General features: G+C 50.8%; 5 protein-coding genes across 5 annotated transcripts; 3 read left to right on the top strand and 2 right to left on the bottom strand.

The window, feature by feature from the left end:
- Positions 1 to 7,117: 7,117 nt before the first annotated feature.
- Positions 7,118 to 7,429, top strand: MAA_11393 (uncharacterized protein; the record flags this gene model as incomplete). Its single annotated transcript, XM_011413387.1, has 2 exons — positions 7,118 to 7,255; positions 7,325 to 7,429. 2 exons carry the CDS (start codon positions 7,118 to 7,120, stop codon positions 7,427 to 7,429), a joined length of 243 nt encoding a protein of 80 aa, XP_011411689.1.
- A 3,834-nt stretch (positions 7,430 to 11,263) lies between these two features.
- On the top strand, positions 11,264 to 12,376 carry MAA_00805 (Acyl CoA acyltransferase-like protein; the record flags this gene model as incomplete). Its single annotated transcript, XM_007818803.2, has 2 exons — positions 11,264 to 11,695; positions 11,738 to 12,376. The coding sequence occupies 2 exons, from the start codon at positions 11,264 to 11,266 to the stop codon at positions 12,374 to 12,376; spliced, it is 1,071 nt and encodes a 356-aa protein (XP_007816994.2).
- Positions 12,377 to 13,392: 1,016 nt separating this feature from the next.
- Positions 13,393 to 15,146, bottom strand: MAA_00806 (intramembrane protease 2; the record flags this gene model as incomplete). Its single annotated transcript, XM_007818804.1, has 2 exons — positions 13,393 to 14,179; positions 14,347 to 15,146. 2 exons carry the CDS (start codon positions 15,144 to 15,146, stop codon positions 13,393 to 13,395), a joined length of 1,587 nt encoding a protein of 528 aa, XP_007816995.1.
- A 1,436-nt stretch (positions 15,147 to 16,582) lies between these two features.
- On the bottom strand, positions 16,583 to 17,996 carry MAA_00807 (helix-turn-helix domain-containing protein; the record flags this gene model as incomplete). Its single annotated transcript, XM_007818805.1, has 2 exons — positions 16,583 to 17,611; positions 17,928 to 17,996. 2 exons carry the CDS (start codon positions 17,994 to 17,996, stop codon positions 16,583 to 16,585), a joined length of 1,098 nt encoding a protein of 365 aa, XP_007816996.1.
- Positions 17,997 to 20,116: 2,120 nt separating this feature from the next.
- On the top strand, positions 20,117 to 21,241 carry MAA_00808 (GCN5-related N-acetyltransferase (GNAT) domain protein; the record flags this gene model as incomplete). The annotated part of the gene is made up of 1 exon (XM_007818806.1): positions 20,117 to 21,241. One exon carries the CDS (start codon positions 20,117 to 20,119, stop codon positions 21,239 to 21,241), a length of 1,125 nt encoding a protein of 374 aa, XP_007816997.1.
- Positions 21,242 to 21,427: the final 186 nt, after the last annotated feature.

The following is a 21,427-nucleotide window of genomic DNA, read 5'->3' as shown; positions in this document are numbered from 1 at the left end:
TCTGCAAGTACGTCAGAAGAACCGATTGCTAGTAAGACGCACGGGTGAAGGAAGAACGAGACAAGGCTTCACTACGGAGATTAGGTGAGTTTGCTCCACTCCAGATCTGATACATGTTCAGCCCTCCCTTTCCATCATGGATTCAGTCTGCTACCATGTCTGAGAGGACTGTGAACCGGTCAAGGCGGGAGAATAGACAGAACGCAGGTCTCGCAATAGGACCCGGCAAAATATACTGCCAATGTGTCTTTTCTCTTTCGAACCGAGTGATTATGTGTGTGACTGTGTTCATGCCTTGTCGCTGACTATTTGGCGGTAAAACGTCCCGAGTTCCATGCCCTGATGGAACGAGGACAGCCGGGCGGCGGGAAATATGTCTACCCTTTGCCCTCTCAGCGTGGTTCGTCGTGATTCTCAGGCTGCATGAGACAGATGGGACAACAAGTGTTTAGACATGCCTCGACAGACATATTAGGCCACTTCCTTTTTCGTTGTTTTGAGTAATGGCTTGACTTGGGATAATGTATCGCGGATGACAAGTTGCTATACTATCATAAAGTTCATAGTTCTTTACAGGGTATGAGGGATGGAGGCCACGGCCAGCATACCGTGGGAAAAAATACATTTGCATAGTGCAGTTTGATGCCCCCCCAGGAATGCTCCAGAGTCCAGATATACATACATACGTGCAAGCAAACCTAACACCTTCAAACAGGGGGTAATGACCCAATTCCCAGAAAGCCATCGTTGATTCGCTCCCGTCTTGCTGGATCCGGAGGGGGAGCATACATACATACATATGCCAAGGTTACACCGCCGCCGATTCTATCCCATGGAGGCCTGGTGGGCAGTCTTGGATGGGACCGACAAAATAATGCTAATGTGAAGATTGAGGCAAACCATGCCAGTCCGACCGTCAAGTACTTGTTGCATGCGCTTTTGGTCCTGTCAGAGAACCGAAATTCATTTCGACCATGCCATGATGGGAGGGTTTCTGGGTACAACTTGTCGTATATTGATTGACAGTCAGAGCAAGCGCATCTGTCAGCAGCAGGACCATTGGGGTGTTTAGTGATATCTTACTATTGAGTGACCCAAAGTGCTAGTTCAGCCGGCTTCTGGGCCGCTGATTCTGTTTCCTCTGTACGGAGCAGTTTCGAGGGACTTGTTCACAAACACAGCTATTTCTTGTCATGGTGGTCACCTTGCAGATAGATGGTCGGTTTATGGAAGACTGAGACAGGAATTCCGGCATACCACGGTTCCGGGTCCACGTCCACAGAGCAGTTTCTGCTTCTTTTAATGAGTCGTCGAGTCTTCAAGAGACACCACACGTCGTCGCCCGTCATTTGGAACGGTTGAGCTGTGCCCGAATTTTTTGCGTGATCATCAGAGGGGTGAGCCTGAAGCCTCTGAATGTGACAGGTCATCTTGCAAACCTTGCAGACACGCCCACCCCCATCGTTACATTTTCCAAAACATTGGTGCCCAGCATGCGGCTTCACCCATGTGAGCTCCGGTGGTTTTGTGTGACCAATTGCTCCTCAAACGGACTCATCGTCTTTGTGCGGGAGAATGCTCGCTTGATGGAAAACGTAGACGTGACGAGCCGTACTGTTGGCGGACCAATCGACTTCCAGTGTTTCATCTGCTCATTTCTCACAGCTGTCTCCTAGCCAAGACGCGGTTGAATGTCCAAGTTCGATCATGCATCCATCCGCTCGACGTGGCCCTCGGGCAAAATCAGCGCACGAATTCAAGTCATGATTGATCATATGTCCATGCCATTAGTGGTATTCTCCCGGTCATATGAGAGTTGACCAATCCTCTTCAAACAAGAAAAGTCCTGCCGTCTACATTATAGTCAAATTGGCAGCCAGGTGACTGAAAATGAGACGATACGTCGAACATCTCGTTTAGCAGATAACTGAATGTTTTCAATCCAAGGAAGAGCATGCATTCCGCTCTTATTCCAACAAAGAGAAAGGTAACAGACAGAGGCGGCGTCTGTGCTCCAAGTGGCCGAATACTTTCGGCCTTTTTCAATCATAGCTTCACGAGGCCAGATGTGACCCTTGGGAGCCAGAATCCTTGCTTCTCGATCGGTCTGGGTTTGTAGTTCATCTCGAGCCGTTCGTCATTATCGTAATCGCCCGTCAACGAAAATGACGTGTAACTCAACCCGCCAATCGTCATATATGGATCTTCCATACTTGAGATAGTGGAGGAACTAGGACAGCACTAGAGTGCGTCTGACACGGTATTGTGACAGAAAAAAAGCCCACTTGCCTCTCCTGCTACGGATGTCAGAGGCTTCCCAGTCTGCTGGGAGCGAGCTAAGTGAACGACAACATCTCAACTAGGACCGCAGAGCTAAACGCTCCGACGTTGCAACAGCGGATTTAGCGACGCCTCCGATCGAGCTAAGATGCGTGACGGCATGCAATCGCGGATTCTGCACCACATCGATGGCAGACGCCACTCTCCGCATCATGGAAATGGCTGTATTGGTTGGTTGCCCGACATTTCGGTGGCCTTTGAAGAGCCTTTGTCAGAATGCATATTTCTCTTCGGGGTGGTTGACATGTTGTTGTATTACTTCTGATAATGCAACCGGGAGGTTAGGATTGGCTGATAGAACTGTTAGAATATCGGGAAGAGCCATGCTCACCGCAATCGTCTGTATCCGTGAGCGTGCACAGTGCTGGAAGAGCCGAATCTAGAAAATGGCACAAGCACGATATTGTTACTCACCATAGTCAACGTTCTTCGGATGCTGAGAAACACGAATTACTAGATGAACTAGCCCATGCTTTGAAGATTGGCTGCGTCATGACTTGGCGGCACTGTCGTAAACATTTTTCACCCCCGTGTTTTCCTTTCGTACTGCCCAAAAAAATCCCAGCGTTGCCGTGTTCTCAAATACTAGTAAGTTAGTAACCACACTTCTATAAAAATCTTCCATGTCGGCTCAAAATACGCTACGCTTAACGTGTCAAGAGTCGCCAGCATCAAGTCCTACAGGCCCGTCTGCTGTGGATACCCGGTCGGAGAAAAAGAAACACTAGCCCAGGGATTCGGTTGCAAAAAATTAAAAATTTTTTTTTTTTTAAAAAAAAGTCAAAAAGTCAATTATGGACTTCTCGTTGGGCCCTAATGTTCGAACCTGGTCTAGCTTAAGCATTTGTAGATTGTACAACGTGTATATGCGGAAGGAGCAAGACAAAGGCCAGCTGCAACACCAGCCAAGATCGCGATAGTGGCGTCGGGGACATGTCAAGAGGTAGTATGAGGGGAGGGGTGTCATGTTTGTACATACCAGGGTTTAGCATGATAACACGCCAGACAGGCTATTTGGGACCAAGGGCAATTTTGAGCACTGACGGCATTGAGTCCGGTTGCAATTGTCATTTCACGAAGATATGCTGTGTATTCTCACCAAGAGTGGGTATATTATAATCTGCAGGTTTCACAGAGTTCTCCAAATCAAAATCGAGTTAACGAATCTATTGCTTGGAAGTCTCATGTAGAGTATTCATATTTTCGTAAAGGGGCTGGATTCCGCTTCGACACATAGAGAGGCGCTTTATAGCCAAATGTTAGCAATGTATGAGCACCATAATCGGACAGCAAGTCGATATATGGCCACCAAAGCGACGGTGGCCTATCTTCACAAGAAATGACATTCTTCTGAGAAGAAATTCCATTAACATTCGGGATTTGCTGTCGTCAGCAAACGGGATATGCAGCCCTGGGACTAATGCAGGTGTACCAAGTGATGCAGCTATGCATGCACCGCATGGGCCTCGGATTTGCGCCGGTTCGCCGTCTGTTTGACAAGACATTCCGGGGCCGACATCGTGCTATCCTTGGACAACAGGTTGGCGGCACTCTTTGACCAGGATCGCGATGACTTTAGGCCCCTAACCGTATAGCGCAGGCGGAGTAGTAGCTCGCGTGCCACTGGTCTTTGTCGAGCGACGTTACATGGCATCCAAATTTCCAAATCGACTATTATATGTTATCGTTTGTGGCCCAGGATTGGCGAAAACGAATGCATCTCAATGTGTGTAAGGCCGAAGAGGCTGTCAGACATTGTACGGCAGTGTTGGCGAGCGGCACGGGTTCGTTGCAAACGTCATGAATCTGTCCAAGCGGGCTAAGTGTCTCGGAAGCTGTGTTTTGACAGCAAAAACGCACCGGTAATCGAGATTAATCAAGAGCACAGATCCAGAAACGGCCAACGTGCAGATTAATTTGACACCGTGCATCACATATGGACCTTTGATGGGCATAATAATGTCAGGTTCTTGCCATGCCCCAGTTCGTGGCTCCTTCGATACATTGAACACGGCGAACCACTCTGACAGGCCTAAATGAACTTCACAAAACTACCGGGTTACATGTTAGTGACGAGCATTGGTGTCTCTGTGTGGTATTACGAGTCGTACATAGTACGGGTACTCGATAGAGAGAATAGGAAACTCTCGAGTCCGGACTCCCTATTTTGTACATACCATGCCATGGAGTCTCCCGAAAGGCGCACCCGAGGTTGGTGCATCCCACCGCAGAGCACCTCAGCCAAAAAGAAGCGTTCGATAATTTTTCGATATTCGAAACAGGCTTGCATGCCAGTCAGAGAACCACAACTTAGCGGCAAGCCGACGGCAGGCAATCGTGAAGGCTAGTGTGGAAGCCATCGACGCCACACCCCTGAAGCTGAAAAAAGCATCAGGTCCTGCCTGGTGCCATTTCTTTCTCTCGCTTTTGGCCTTGTAATGGAAAGGAAAGGAGACTAATGGTCAAAAAAACGGCCTATGCAGATGGGGAGCAGCGTGGAGTCATTTGTTGCTCGTGAGGAAACACGACATCTCATTCCTTCTTTTGCCTTCCTTCCAACATCGGTGGGGTAGATGTTGGTATGACAGGACTGGGGGTTTGGGGAAAGCACGAAGCAACAGAACAGGGACCCCACTGGCTTGGCGACGTTCGCGAGGTTAGCTATCACGGAAGCGTGCTGTCAACGCTATGGAGTAATCTGTAAGTATTGTACGGAGTACTCCGCACATGCTTCGACTTCGTCTGACGGCAAAGCATTCTGCCAGCCATGGTGCACTGAGCGGTTGCTTTGGCAGTGTAGCAAGGTCACTAGTCTGTCAGCTTTAAAAGACAGCCTCTGCGTTGATGAAGATCGGAACTAAAAATAGACTAAGAGACATCCACTCTTCAGAAAAAGATCAACTTCGTTGCAAGGCACAGGGTTACCTACTAAGTACTAGTATTAGGTGCCTAGTACTCCGTACTGTACCTACCTGTAGGTATCGGGTCTACATTGACCGTTATTCCGTGCAAGTGCCTAAGTGTTGCCATGCTAGGTCTGCATTGCCGCACAGAACTGCCCTGACGCGACTGGAAACAGCACCACCGCCTCCGGTCTTGCTTCTTGCATGGACGTCGCATGTAAGAACTTTCGCATGCTACCGACCAACTGCTCTGGTACCTCCCTAAAAAGTTACGCTCGGGCGGCGCCTGCCTCATGCACCAGCCAGCCAGGGGTGGCTGTCGGTCGGCAAGGCAGGTGTCCATTGCAGATGGCAGGAAGGGTGAAGCACAAATGCAATGGGATTTCGCAATCCTAGTATGGAGAAAAAAAACAAATACCATATCGTACGTTTCTTCTGTTGCGCAAACCCCGGCGCCACATCCGGGGTGTTTCTCCCCTCCAGACATGCATGAGAATTGCGCGTCACCCAGAAGCCAAAACCTGTCCAACTATCCTCGTTGCGCCCCCGTCGGATCGTCAAACTTTGGTCCCGTCGAGCTCAGTCCATCGTATCGATACTCAGACTGAGAATAGAAGAAAATCCCAATAGGTCTCGATCCCTAACTCGTCATCATGCTGGCCGCTCGGCTTTGGGGCTCCAAAAGCAAAGTCTCCAACATATCGCATCCTGGCCTGCTGTGGCATCGCTGTGGCATCCCTGCTTAGCCTTGTGCCCCCGTCACCCAACCAGTTGGTCCGGAAAGTTAGGAAGACAGTTCCATAGGCTCAACCGATGTGGCTAGCATTGACAGTCCAGCCATATCGAGCTAATAAGGACCAATGATCAATTGATGGGGGCTGCAACAGCAAATGCACAGGCACCGCACCCTGGTCCCTCCAGTCTGCGGTGGTCTGCAGGTCTCTAGACCTGCGTTTGCAAATCCAGCACCCAAGCACCCAGTCGACAGCGTTCTGCGTTCTGCGTCACCACCGTCGTTTGATGATGAACATCCTGTCCACGATGAACCAATTGACGGACATCGACACTGACATGTCCGCCACAACCAACAAGACATCCCCATTAGCCCCAGCTAGCTTATCCGGTAGTCGGGCTCACGGCTCCTGCAAGATTGAAGACGACTCACCTTCTCCCGGACAAGCCAACCGAAAACCAACCGAGAATACACTCCTCCTCCGTCCCCAGGATACGCCCCTCCCATGTCTCTCCATCCAGGACGGCCCATGTTGCTCCGCAAATGTTTTTCAAGGGCGAGAGGTGCCACCAATGCCACTCTCTTCCGGCCCGTACACGCCCCTAGCGCCCCCGATGGCCGAACAGTGGCAGCGTCTTCCAGCGTCTCAGACTTGATATGACAGGTCTGCTCATGGTTTTCCCGTCCAGCACCAGTCCGCCTATCGATCACCAGATGTCAGAACCAGTCTAAGTCCATATTAGCACACAGCACTGACACAGCTTTAGCCCGGTAACCAGAATGGTGGTTTCCGCCCATTCCCGCTTTACTCAGTTCCCTGATCATCGACTGTGCATCGGAGTTATTCACTTACACCCCTACCTTGTTACTCACTCGTCAACCTTGTTTTCTCTTCATTCATATCATATTCGTGACCTGAAAAAACTATAAATATTCACGGTTACCGCGCCTTTTCCAAAATCTTCATCCATCCACCAGAGGTACTATCAAGAGAACGCAATATTCCGAACCCACTTCGACCTTCTCGACTTTGTTGACCAACATTGTGCAATCCTGACCTAATCGTTCCAACCTATCACACGACCTCCGTTGACTTTATACAAAGTGTGCTCTTGCTGCCATTCCTTAACTGCTTCGCAAAATGGTCCTGCATAGCAATCCCCTTCGCGGTGACGAGTCCACTCCTTCATCGATTTCCCTGGGCTGGAATGTCATCATCAATCGCACTGCTACGCCAGACCCTGTTGATATTGATGACATCATCAGCTACGGAGCTCAGGTTCGTGTGGACTGGCGGCTAGAATATTTTCTATGGTATGGGAAAGCATATGGCTAACTATTGAGGTAGATTCCTGGTACCAGATGCCCAACTTGCGCTCTTAAGGGAAAGGAAGTGTGGGTTATTCCTGGCAGGAATTGCGGCTATTGTGGCACGCCATGTGATGCTCACTGAGTGAGTATAGCATATTGACTTGTGAAGTTGCCGCGCGACTTCTACCGGATTTTAGAATGGCATTAATGCGAGTGTAAGATGGCGAGACGTCGCCTTCTGGGCAAGGCAAACGGTATAATACTGGGTTTTCTTTCTCACAATTCTCCAGTTCCTTTACTGGGCTCAAAATTCTTCGTCTTCATCATTGCAGTCAGGGTTCGCAGCCGGTCAACGACGATGGATTATAATGTATTTGGCGCGGAACGCGCCGTGACGGTTCCTTCTCGCCAACGTCAAACGAACTCAGGCTCTGCTTCAATCATCTTCCCTTTTGGGCTTCTGCCAACCGCTGTACACAATTGGACCGAAGTTTTTTTCTGTCTTTTTTCCCCTTTTCTCTTCGTTTCCCCTCTGTTCCCCTTCTCCTTTTTTTTTTTCTTTGGAAACTATATTTGGCCCCGCCAGATGGATCGGAGTTGGGCCGATCACGCAAATTTAGCCTTCTTCGCTTGGGAAGGCATGTTTCATGTCGAGCTGAATTACCGACTTGGTCAGGGGCTAGAGATATCATATCCCAGGGCAAGGGTCTTTCACGCTAAGAGTTAACGGTTGCAGACTCATCATACATACTATTTTAATTTTGGCACAGCAAATACACGGTACGGCGCAATGGGAAAATCGGAGTAACAGGTATATAGATTGGAGGGCGTTAGTGTGCTAGCACATGCTGTTCGAAATATAGGAAAGATCAAGGAAATGGGCAAAGCCATGATGGGATTGGGAAAAGGTTAAATTGAACGACTCCATTTCTGTGCCACATGACCTATAGGCTACGTGCCTTCGCCGGCGCAGGTGAATGCAGTCCTCACTCGCTGAAAGTCTAACACATATTGGCCCACTAAAACCATGCCGGCAGTGAACAATTCTTGGGAGTCCGTATGGGGTAGTTCAGCTGGGAACCTTACTGGTAAATCCGCCCACCCACCAACTCACTATAATATTGATGTATTACGTTCAGATCTGCATGAGCCTAGAGTTGGCTATCGATCGGGACACTTTCCCAGTAGCTACATTTAACCGATACTCTGTTTACTAATCGACAAGTGGTTGAATGTCCAGTCTTGTAAGACACATGTAGTACAATGTGCTTTGCAGGCGGTCCGAGTTGCATGTTAATACTAACCTAATTACAGCCCCAACCAGTATTGGAAACTCCTACCAAAAAAAAAAAAACCCCCAACCAACCAGCCGCTCTCATTGGTGGTGTAACCACTGGGTTAGGGCTTGAGGTACATACAAACTCACGTAACGTGGAGAATGGGAAAAGGAGAATAGCCTGGTGAAACGCGGGCCCTTTGGCGTATTACAGGAGGGAAACAAAGATGGTGTAACTGTGTGATGATATTGACTTGCAGCGGTTACTGGGACAGACTGGTAGAATGACGTAGTTCGGATTATCAGGCCACGGGACTGCAAACATATTAGCGCTGCAAGAAACTAGTAGTACTAGAAGTAGTAGTATAATATTTTGTTTTCGCTTCGACCTGGTAATGCCGTTGAAAAGGGGGGGCCGGTGGCTGAAGTTTTGGTCAGGCTTTTTATTGACTCATCATCTTTACGGCAAAATGCCCTTACGGGGGAATGTGTCGTGATGCTTGGCCGCAAACCTGTTCAGATAACCACTCTGTATCATACTGGCCGAGCGTCCATTTGAGATATACCGTGCGGCCCTGGCCGTCTCCAGGCTTAAACATTCGCTTCGCGAGAGTTTAGATGAAGGTCCTCAGGCGCAAAAACTTGGTCTCTCCCAGCAGGTTGTATGTACTTTTGTCGGCGGGCAATATTGGCGAGATGGTGTGTGGGTCCATCCCAGGTCTTTGTAATATCTTCAGATGAAAATGTGATATGAGCAGGGTTGCCGCAAATTTTCGGAGGAAACACGTCACGGATAAGAGTGAAAATTCCATACAGATGCCCAGCTTTGCTTGCCAAGTCCTTTGCGAAAAGGGGGATTGTGTTGGGGCGGTGAAGACCTACAAGCAGTCCTACGACCTCAGCGTGAGATCGGGCGGTGTTGGCTTGGGGCAGACTTTTCTCTTGCTAAGAACAGCGCCATCTTGACGATGAGACCATGCCGCCTGGTGTGCTGACGTAAAAAAGCCGAAAGTTTGGCTTCGAGCCTTACGAGAGAAATGGGAGCAGACGCCAGGTTTCTGACCTTGGTCTCCGTGACTGTTGTTTTATCAGATTATTTAACTCGGTATCCAAATGATTTCGACACCTCATGTGATTTCGTCTTCCGGAAGGGACCTTGCCGCCAGCACGGTTACCAGGATTCGTCAAGTGCAAGGCGTATGAGACATCTCAGCATGACGTTGTGTCATGTATGACCCAAGCATGTACGGAGTAGAAGGCGGAGGAGTGTTTGCAGTAACGGTTTTATAATGGTATTCTCGAATTTGCCAAAGAGCCGAGAGCCAATGCTGAACAATGCTAGCGTTGTACGACGCGACACGTCTGGAACCATGCGGGCGGCCAACGGCGAATGAGCAATGACACATCATGTGAGGAAGAGGCTGCTTGTCAACCTGGTCTTTGGGATGGCGGTTAACAGATCCACAGATCTGATCGAAAGCACACTGACCAGCAATTAATTATTTATACTACCCATACATATTCACATGAACCTTGTACATAGACCCTGTAAGTGCAACTCTGGCCGGGGTTGAAGAGGGTGGGAATTCGGGTCCTGTAAGGTCAGGGTCGTGCATGAAGAAGTGTTAGCGGGCTTGCGTCCCTCCCAACAGTCTGGTTCACTGAAAACGTACCTGGTGGAGGTGACGAATGGTAGCATCTTGTATGGGCTGAGATCAGCTGCCGTCCTTTTTTTTTTGGTGTGGTCAATAGTTTCCATCCTTGCCACTCCGTAATACTCCAGCCTCGGCGTTCGCAGTAGTAACGTTGCCAAGTCGCCGTGGAACTGAAAACAGACCACTTAAGGTTAATCCCACCGACCCCGAGCTCGGTCGGCACTTGTATCCAGATGAGGAAAGACGGGCGCTTTTGATATCGAAAAACTGCGGCTAAGGCGGACGAGAGTATACATATTGTAACAGAGTCTGATCAAGGAAGAACTCGCGTGTGTACCTGGACAATGTCATTGTGGAATAATGACAGAGGTGGATTCTACATGTTTGCCAGTATTTAAGTAAGTACCTATTAGGCAGGCACTGGGTTCTTAAGTACCTAGGTAAGTACCTGACGGACCGCAAGTGCCGTAGGATATCTTGCAAGGGCCTGGTTCCAAACCACGGTACCTACGTAAGTACTTAAGTACGTACGTACATACAACATATACCGGCCCAGGCAACCAGGCACCCAGGCAGGCGGGTAAACGGCAGGCACTGCTAGTAGTAGTTGAAACACTCGAGCCGAAAGAATCCATCCACTGCGAGGCGTGGTAGACGGAAGCAAGGCGAGCAGTGAGCACTCACTTAGACTGCCACCTGGGGCGGTCGATTCCAAAGCACTTGCCAAATTGCACTACGCGGTATGCCATGTGCAATATGGAAAATCACGGTATGCACCTGCCAGAATTAGGCCGTTTGGTTTTCTCGACGCAACTACCTGGGTATTTTCGTCGCCTTGATTCTTCCCGGTAATCTATATACGAACCGAACCAACTCCGATCCCGCACACTTGGTCGTTGAAGGCTTGCTCTCTCCCATTTTATCTCCTACAATACTGCTGAAGCATACCCGGTTCTTACCTGATCTTCCAAAGCAAATTCGTATCGTGAACGAGGCTCTCCGTATATTCCTGACTCATAGGTTCTATCGTTGCTTGATTTGCATTATGGCTACGGAAGCATCGACTGATGCAGCCGGCGAAGATCTGGTGTGCGCCAGAGCAACCCCAAAACAGATAACACGTCATTTCGAAAACACCAGCCAAATGTGGGCAGCACCGCTATCCCTTCCGCAGTATCTGCACATGCAGAATCAGCTAGCTAAAAGCGCTGACAATGTGGCAACCACGCAATATTGGGTCCTGTTCAAGCCATCTGACCCGGACACCATCATGTCTAGCTGCAGCGTGTACCTGCGAGAGGCAATCGTGAACAGCGGAAGGGGTATGGAGCCTGTCAAGGCAGCCGTAATCACCGACATATTTACGCATTCAGAATTTAGAAGGAATGGGATGGCAACCAGGTTGCTGACCAAGGTGAAAGAGGCGCTGGACGGCATGGAAAAGGAGCGCGTAGGGTTCAGCATTATTTACAGCGGCGTGAATACCGAACTATACGACAGACTGGGTTAGAAGCCTCAGACCGCGCACCAACAACGCATAAGCTATGGCAGTAAATATGTGGCAAAGCCGCCAGACGATGAGGAAGTGAGGCAACTCTCACCGGAAGACCTCTCCGAGCTCTGTCTTCAGGAAGTCAACACAGCAAAGCTTCAGCTCTCGGCTCTTCGAGTTACCCAGAAAACGTTTGCACAGGTCTTGGGCACAAGTGATGTTTTGAAATGGCATTTTGTGAGATCATTGATATTGAGACGGCATTTAGGATCTACCAAGTCCCAGGAGAAGACGGCTATGAGTGGAGTTTTATACCAAAACATGAGAGGCATAACGGCGTGGGCTTGGTGGGTTCACGACTATCGTTCACGCAAGCTCTTTATCGGTCAAATTGGCACAGCTCGACTTCGGGGCATGGAAGAACCGATTGCAAAGATTCTCCATGTGGCCGTTGCAGAAGCATGCGCGCACGGTCTGAGAGAGGTTGTAATGTGGGAACCAACAGCCCAAGTCGCAGAAGCAGGAGGCTTGCTTGCCAACCGACTGGGAGCTGGCGTTCAAGTTATTTTTAAGGAACGGTTTGACGACATTCCATGTGTTCGGTTACATGAGAAGAATGAACGCGAGGCAGCATTGGTTTCGCCTCAGTTTTACACATGGTGTTAGATCCATGCCCGAGTTTGCACAAAACAAACAGCTAATAGTATAACAACATTTCGCAACTATGCTTCCAAAATTACGCACTGTTCATGGCCGAATCTTATCCACAGAGCTGGAGCTCTCTTGAATCTTATCATTTGTGATGTGGCACGTGTACATGTTAAGGCCAGTCAGGTGCATGTTGAACTACAAAAATGATTCCCAGCTTTGCATTCAGCCACCAGTCTTCCAGTCGACCCTTCGATTCAGCCAAGTGTACAATCCGTCGATACACCAGGACACACAGAGAGTCGTGGCGAGTTCACCCTTGTGCCAATTCAACACGTCAATCCGCCGACGCAATTACGAAAACCCAGTTATCCCTGCCATCATGGTAGTCAGAAGTGGCCTTTCCCCCGCTGTAGTATCCTCAATGCACCGCTCATCAAGCTACCCTCTCAAACGGGTGTTGGAGACAACACGAAATGCCGAAAACTGGGCTGACTTATCGTCTCGCAAATGATTCGGAGAGCGAGATAGGCACTGTAGTCTGTTGGCCAGCGAGGCGACGTACAGAAGAGACGACAACACGACTCAGAACGCCACGGTGGCAGCTATAGGGCATCTAACTAAATGATGCGAATGCTGAGCATCGTTCCAAGGCCCGCTGAGTGGCATCAAATGACCGACATTGAATAGAGAGATGTCGACGGCGGCCATTATTCAGGTCAGACGCACGACTTTCCTGCGTCTGGTGCCTCGGCGCTAAGATGCAGGGCTAGAGATGAGTGACAGTGCCATCATCGTTGGAGTGAGTATCTGGAATGGGATCTGGGGCGAGCTCCTATTGCATGCATCACTCGGTCCCCAAGTTGGCATATTCGTCTTGATACGCCACACACCATCCCTTGGCGACTGCTCGTCCTGCAACAGTATAATCCAAAATGCAAGGTATACCCTCAAACACAAGGCGCAATATCGAGATGATTATATGTCTATTCCCAACCCAATCAATACACTGCGAAACGCCGTCTAATCCACCATCACTCCTCCTCATCCTCCGGCGGTGCTTCTATGGACAGCAAAAAAACCTTGTGCCCAGTTTTCGCTGCGCCCTCCTTCGAGCTTGCCTCCGCAACCTTCTTCTCACACTCGTCCTCCTTCTTGTTCTTGGTCGTGTCCACGATGCCATCCTCCAACAACCCTATCGTCGTGATAGCATTCCCCTCCCCGTCCAAATCAACAACCACATCCACGGTATCCAGGCTCCCATCCTCCGTATACTTGCACATATCCTTCCATTCCCCTCTGGCTAGGGCCGTAATCACCATCGACCCCAAAACACCCGGAACAAGATACAATAGCGCCGGCTGTCCATGCTTAAAAACCAACAGCATAGTTAGCGTTACCGCCATGCCGAGCGTGTATCCTACCATGGAAGCGTAGAAGTATGTCTTGGGGAATCGAGCGCCTGCCAACTCAACCGGCAATTCTGATGGACTTGAGAGGAAAAAGTTCTCGCGAGTCCAGAGACCTTCACCCCATTTGTTCTTGACGTCGACATAACGAGCCTTGACTTCTTTGTGCTTGGTTTCGCTACGACGGACGATTTCTCCAGAGGAGTCGTCTTTTGTGACAATAGTCAGGTCAGTTGGCTCAAACTTGATTTTGCGAACATAGTGTAGCCAGAGGTCGAGACGAAGTGCCCAGGCGATGACCATGCCAGGAATAACAATGTCTCCAAGACCAAGGATGCTCTTGCGCGATGCGACCTCGAAGGTGAGTTTGATAGGAACCTCGAGGGTTGTGGCAACGGTGATCATATAAGGGCTGTCGGCGGTTAGCTTGACTCAACAAACAAAGGGGTCCGATCAGCAAGCACTTACGTATAAAACACCATGACAACATCATAAAAAAACAGCCCCCACAGCACCAGGCTCCCCGTCAAAAAATCCGTCGGTGACAGGATAAGAAAACTCCCATAACACATGCCATACCCAAGCATATTTGACAAAAAGGTGGAATTCGTCGAAAAGTACACCAGCGCCGTGGCCAACGACAAAAACAGGGCCATCATGTGCGAAAATCGAAGCTTGGCCGCCTCCTCTCCCACCCCATGAATAAACAGCTTTATCGTCCAGTGCCTGGTGAGCAGACCTCTGAGCTCCCAGACCGCTTTCTGTGCTCTCTCCGTAACAGAAAACACACAGAAAATGCCAGGCAATGGATTCTTTTCCGTCACAGCGCCGGCATTTCCAAAGTCATCGCATACGTGGACCGTTTTGCGGCGCTGGTCAACTCGACGGAGGGACCCGTTCCTTCCGCGCCAATAACTCGGAAATACGAAGGAAGTGACTAGGTCCATGCCGTGTGCATAAAGGGTCAGAATACTAGCCATTGACGCCGCGGTCATGTAGTACCTCAGTATCTTGTTTAAGATGGCTGGGTCCTTAAGCCATTGAATGAGATAGTACAGCCCGACAAGCACAATGCCCGCCATGACAGGAAACATGATTGCGTCAGAGGGTTCAAGCCCTTGTGAGAAGCGGTCATCATCGTCTGACTTTTGACCGGGATGCTTCTTTTTAGGGGGTGTGGCGGATGGGGGACGGCGGATGGCGGCATGAGAACCTAGATAGATGATTCCTAAGGCGGATACGACGAGTTTGAGTTCGAGGACCACAAAGTCGAGGTCTTGGAGGAATGCGAGTGGTGATGTTGACGCTGTTGTGACGTTGGCAGTAGTGTTGAGGGTGTCGAGGGGGCCTGCTAAGGCTGTTGTTGTGTTTGATGCCATGGTGATGGTGATGTTTGCTGTCAGCTTTGAAGCACCGAGCAATGTGAGGTGCGTAAAATGGTCGTCTCGATGCCGCTGGTTGGCTAGTCCATTGTCTGCTGCTCCGAACGCAGAATGATAGAACACCTATGGGATTTGAAGAATTGATATCGTAAAAGACAGCGGGTGCGGCTGCGCTCTGATCTCAAAGGCAAGCCAGAGACGGGGGCTGTGCATGTGGTGATGTGTTCGGTCCAAGTTTGACCAGACCCTGGAGCTTTGCTCTTGCTGACATTGATGCATTCAATGTTCAGGCCCACGCGCCACCTGGCAGTTCAATCCATCTTCACTGCCAGCACAATCAGTGTCCTCAGTGCTGCATGTGGTGAAAGCCACAGGGCCTTAAGCCACTACTCCGTACCCAAACCAACCAGTTGACATGAACCAAGAGCACCCCTGCCGCCGCCGGGGCGTGAATTGCTCGGCGGGCTCACTCTGCAGCTGCATGTCCAAATCGACAACCTCGTCATCCCCTGTACTCTAGCTGTACACAACTTCACGCCCCAAAACCTGTAGGAAATCCACCACCCTCATCACCACTTGCTGCTACAAGCATTCCCAAGGTCGTGGTTCAGGGCGGCTCCTCCATCTACGGCGACAATTTCGAAGCTCGATCCACCCGGCGCTGTGTCTGCTGAGCATAGTGTTCTCGGTTCTTCATTACGCTCGCACCCCACGCCGTGGTTGGATGGGAAGCACGCCATCTTTGGCAAGGCCAAGAGGGGCATGTGTGTCGTGAGTGCGAACGGTGAGGGCCGGGGCACAGGACCGGCCGGTGGACGAGGTTCAAATCGTTGTGGAGAGGTTACTGGATGAAGAGTATGAGGAGTTGGGCCATTTCTAAATTGGGTGATGAAGAAGTAATTGGAAAGTGATACATTGACTGTGGTATTCGGGGAACAATGGAGTTTGGAGTCGCACAAGGGTTTCACGGTTTGATTAGATATGACAATATTTCGCATAATTAGAGAATAGAAGTGTGAGCTCTATTCATCCCAAACCCATTTTATATTTAAGCAACTCAAATCTGCCAGACGCAAAACAGTAAAAGACACCCAACGCCATGGACCAATTGCTGTCCGTGAATGCTAAGAATATCCCCCAGGCCCGTAGCCAAAGTTCCGGCCGCTCGCCTGATGCAGTAGGGTTCTGAAAATAATACAAAAGTAATTCTCCACTGCCTCCTCGGGCATCAAGAACGACGAAGAGATGGTTTTTCTATATCCATGTGATTGTTTTGTATCCAAGCGTGGTGGCCATGAATGGCCAAGCTATCCGTCCGCCGGGTATGTGGCATGTGTGTTGTCAAGGACATTATCGTTTGCAAGTTTACAGCAAGGTGTGTTGTGCAGGACCGACTTGGCGTGAGTGGTGTAGCCAAGCCGCTTCACCACCATCTACTTTCCTGGCGGTGATGACATTGTATCTGATATTTCAGACATCCCATCAATATCTCTCTTCGGCAATGGCGATGTTTGAATCGGTTTGGAGGCTTTGATCTTCTTGACTGGACTCCCATTTTTGGCTGGTTTTGGCGTCCCCTTGCCGTTGGTGGAAGCCGGGGACGAGTTCTCCAATTTGTGCTCCTGACTCAATTGGGACGATCCCTTAGACTTCTCCTTTTTAAGTGTTGGCTTCGTCTTGATAATGACCTTTTTGGTCAGGTTAGGGGTGGCCTTCAACTTCTTCTTTTGATGGCTCGCGTCAGAGTCTTCATTCTCCTCGCTGGCGTCTCGTTTCCTGGGACTAGCAGCGCGAGAGCCAGGGGCTGGTGTCGCCTTTTGTGATGATGGAGGAGTGGAATCGTTTTGGGAATTGCCATTGAGCTTCTGGGCTGCAGCTCGGCTGGCGTTTCGGCCGCTGTTGCCAATACACGAGCCCATGTGGTTATTCAGCCGGGTGACGAGAATACAGCGCTTGCATTTACTGCACGTGGCGGACGGAAATGAAAGCACATTCGGCGGTCGCTGCTCTGGAGTGCCATCTTCTTTCTTCTCTACGTCCTTCTTCTTCTTGCCTCGTCCTGGGCCGGGCGCTACCCAACTCTGACCGTAGATGTCGCATCCGGGTTTGTCAATGTATGGGTGTTTCTTGCAGTAGATGACGGCCGGGTCGGGCTTTTGCGCGCCTTTGCCATCCGTCGGGTGTAATAACCGGGGCAAATGACACTTGGAGCAAAGGATATCCTGTATGGTCTGGAGCGGGTTGCCCTTGAGTAGAACTCTGCCTTCCTCGTAGACGGCAGAATCAGTTTCGACTCGAATGTCGGGTCTTGAATCGGGTGAAGAGCTATCTGAAGCGTCGGAAGCTGCCTTTTCGACTTGAATTGCTGCTGTTGTTGCTTTTGCAGTCTTTTCTTCGCGATGCGTCTTCATGACTAAATCGGAAATGACATTGTAGAGCACATCGTCAAGCACCGAATGAACCTAATGAGGGGAGCACAGCAGAATCAAATGTCAGCGCAAGGTTGCCGCCAGTGTACGCGGTCATGAAGCTGAAAATATGGCACTGCCCATAGCCAGCATCTGGGCATTCGATAGCAATGGCCCTTTCTAGCAGCGAGGGAGCAACAGGCACTCCTCGGTAACAATGGGCATGGTGTGGACGGGTGGCTAGGGGTGTGTGTGTTTGGTCATGATGACGGTGATGCCGATGGCGATGATCTTGGTGCCGTCCGATACAAGCGAAAAAGGAAGAGTAGGGAGAGCCCGGGAAAGTACTACAGGCAAAAGGGCGACTTACCAGCTTGTCCACACTGGAAGCATCATCACGAGCGCGAATGATGCCGGCCCGCCCAGAGGTCTCGTTCATGATGGCGACTGCCTCGCTGGCCTCTATCCGGCCGAAATGGGTCGCGACAAAATAAAGCAAATCAGGTGCCGGTCAGCGCCTTGGGGTTTAAGGGAAGAGGCTGAGATTTTTCGGGCGGCCCTGGCACCCCCGTGTAACGGAGTAACGGAGTCGTGTGATGATGGCCGACTAGTCCCGAGTGACAGTGACGGGGTGGAATTAAGGTCTCGATCGGGGGGAATCTGACAATCGCTGAATCGCTCCCTCGCTCGTTGGGCTGCTTGGCTGCTGGGCACCAGGCACTGAATGACTGGGCACTGGGGTCGGATAGGGAATAATAGGTGCCACGAAAAAAAAAAGACAGTGGTTAAACTCGAACGACGGGTCGAGTTTAGACAGCTGGGCCGGGAAAAGGGTGTGGCAGCCACCAATGAAAATGCGGGTGCCGCTCAATGCTGATGGCAGAGATGCAGCATGTGGTGGATAACCTTGCCTTGGCCGGGGGGATCAGGCTGTGATTAAAAATAACCCCCGATGAATGGTCATGAATGGTCGGGGGCTCAGGCTGTCGGCCGAGTGGTGATTCTGGAGAATGCAAGCTGTTGTTAGTGATGATTTTCTGCATCGATGCGATGCTGATGCTGATGCTGATGCTGATGACGGGCAATGGCCAATCAAGCACATGCAGCCGTTGAGATGAGGAGCGGCCCACGACTTTTGCAGTGTCTGGCCGAAGGGAATATGCTACTGTAGCAGACGTGAGATTGTACTTACACACAACGTAATAGTACGTCCAATGCTTCAGCAAGGGCTTCTTTCCCTCCAGTCTTTTTGTTCTTGGTATGCTCTGCTGGCTGAGACTGGCTCTGCTCAATCCAGCCTCAGAGGGCTGTGATGCGGGCGTTGGTTGAGCTCAAGCTGTGCAGCACCTCACCTCGCCAAAGGGCTCCAGAATGCTCCGCGAAGGGACTCTTGATGTAGAATAGTGCATCCAGCAGATTGAGTCGGCTCGCCTCCAGCGGCAATTGCCCCTGTGCTCGTGCTCGTGCTCGTGCTTTACGCCTCGTGTACGGAGTAGCTGGCGCAAGATGATGTAACCCCTGTGTCGTCGGCGTGGGCCGACAATCAATCCAAACCGTGGACCGACTGGGAGCAAAAAGCCAGCAAAAATATCTGCTATGTGGCGGGAGCTGTATGTCAATTGCCAGGACAGTGCGCGAATCACAAGCGAAGTGATGCAAATAGTTCCTAAACCAGGCCAGAGCCTGTCGAACTGATGGCGGGGAGTTTGTCGGATGTTGGATTCCAACGTAAAACTTGCGAGTTTTTGGAAATGGCGACGGGGGCTGGTCCCGTTCATTGGTCCCAAGTCTGGCTGCTTCCAGATGTCAACTCGGGGGTGGTAATCAGGTCAAATGTCCATTCACAATTACACCAACTGCGACTGCGTGATCCAGTATCGCTCTCCAATTGATTATGCAATTTGTGCCGAGCATTGAACAATTGCGCCCAACGTCGCCGACACCTGGTACTGAGCCATCTGTGACGGCAGAAGTCTTATTCATTTTATTACACCCCGCCTCTCGCCGCGTCCTTCGATGCCGCCACTTAATTAACTTACATACTTTACTCCGTACTTATATACTACTAGCCTACTATGTGCTTTACTAGACCCCTTAAACTGCAGCTGCAAGACCCCAAGGCCAATGAAACACGCCTCCTGCATCAAGTACCTAGGTACCGAGATGCTTGAGATGTGGCGCTATCAATCTCAACGAAGACATGGAGGTTGATATCGCACAAACCGCGGTTACGCAACCATCATTGAACCAAACAGCACATGGCATAACAAGCCGAGGACAAACTGGCATTCACCCATCAACATAACATCACGACGCACTCACATGAGCCCGAACCCTACCCATGGACCATCATTAACCGTCGCGCTAAGCCTAATCTAGCCCCCCTGCCCCTGCCCCTCTTACCTCTCGACCCTGTCTGATTCGACCATCACCCAAAGTTTACCTGTAAGTTACAAGCTCCGTCTCCGTCCCTCGCCAGCATCATCCATCCTCCTTTTGTTCTCCTTTTACCCACAACATCTTCCTCTCCCTACAGTCAATCGTTTCTCCTCAACCGCCATGTCTCTGCCGTCGACCAAGGTGCCGCCCGCGCAACTATCCATCCGCTCATTCTTCCAGTCCAAGCAGACGAAATACGCACCCCCGCCATCCTCACGCGAGACCACCACCACCACCACCACCACGATGCCAAATAACTCCCCTCCTTCTGCTCATCCTTCTCCTCATCCTCCGGTACAAACCCTCCGCTTGCCGCCCCTGCCGACCACTCTCCCCCCCGAAGCAGTCATCCGCCCCATCACAGAGTCCGACATCGCGCCTCTACGACGCATCAACTCCCTCCTCCTACAAGTCAGCTATCCGGACACTTTCTACCAAAAGGCTATCGACCCGTCCTCCTCGGGCCCCTTCTCGCGCGTAATCACATGGACGCACGAGGGTGAGGAGCCGAAAATCATAGGCGGCATAGTCTCCCACGTGGAACCTGACGTCGACACCTCGGCCGCCCAAGTCCCGCAGAACTTGTACATCCGTTCGCTGTGTCTGCTCTCGCCCTACCGATCGTTGGGGTTGATGAACGCCGCGCTGGAACATATCATTGCCACGGCTATCAGCGCGCCGAACATGGATGTGCGCACCGTCACGGCGCATGTCTGGACAGAGAATGAAGAGGGCCTCCACTGGTACGACGCTCGAGGATTCACCAGGCTGGAGCCTCCCGTGAAGGGTTATTACCTGAAACTGCGGCCTGATTCGGCGTGGCTCATGAAGAGGGATGTTGGCGCCAGCGTGAGAAGTAGTCTGCCGGGTACGAATGGAAATGGTGTCGCGGCTTCGTCACGACCCGTCGGGGCTAGCACCACTGCTGCGGTTGTGAATCTACCTCCGCCACCGGCATCTGGTGGCCCTCCGTCCTCAAAATCCACGACGCCGCCGTCTTCAGCACCAACACCACCGCCTCCTCCTCCACCGGGAGCGAGGCCAAAAGCCGTGTCAGGGCAGTCGTATCAGAACCATCGGCCGGATATGGAATGGAACGACCTCCCAGCTGACATGGCCCCGACATTGGGTGCGCTGCGCAAGACGGGCAGTGAGTCAGCTTCGGCGACGAGTTCGAGGAGTAGCTCGCAGGCGCCGCGGAGGAAGAAGGATCGCTCATATCCGGCCGCGGCTTTTGGCAACTGAGGAGCGCATAATGCCGGCGAATTCAGGGGTGGTTAGAACTGATAGAGTTTACATGAATGATGACAATGCATACAAGACATAGAGCATCAAGTTAGGAAAGGAAATTACAGGGTTGATGTTTATGTTGACTTAGACAGCCAAGCATTCGAAGAAATACAAGATAGAGCATGAATATGCACCCCAAAG

This window comes from Metarhizium robertsii (genome assembly GCF_000187425.2).
Source record: "Metarhizium robertsii ARSEF 23 chromosome Unknown MAA_Scf_7, whole genome shotgun sequence".
Lineage (NCBI taxonomy): Eukaryota > Fungi > Ascomycota > Sordariomycetes > Hypocreales > Clavicipitaceae > Metarhizium > Metarhizium robertsii.
This window is presented reverse-complemented; position numbering and strand designations above follow the sequence as displayed.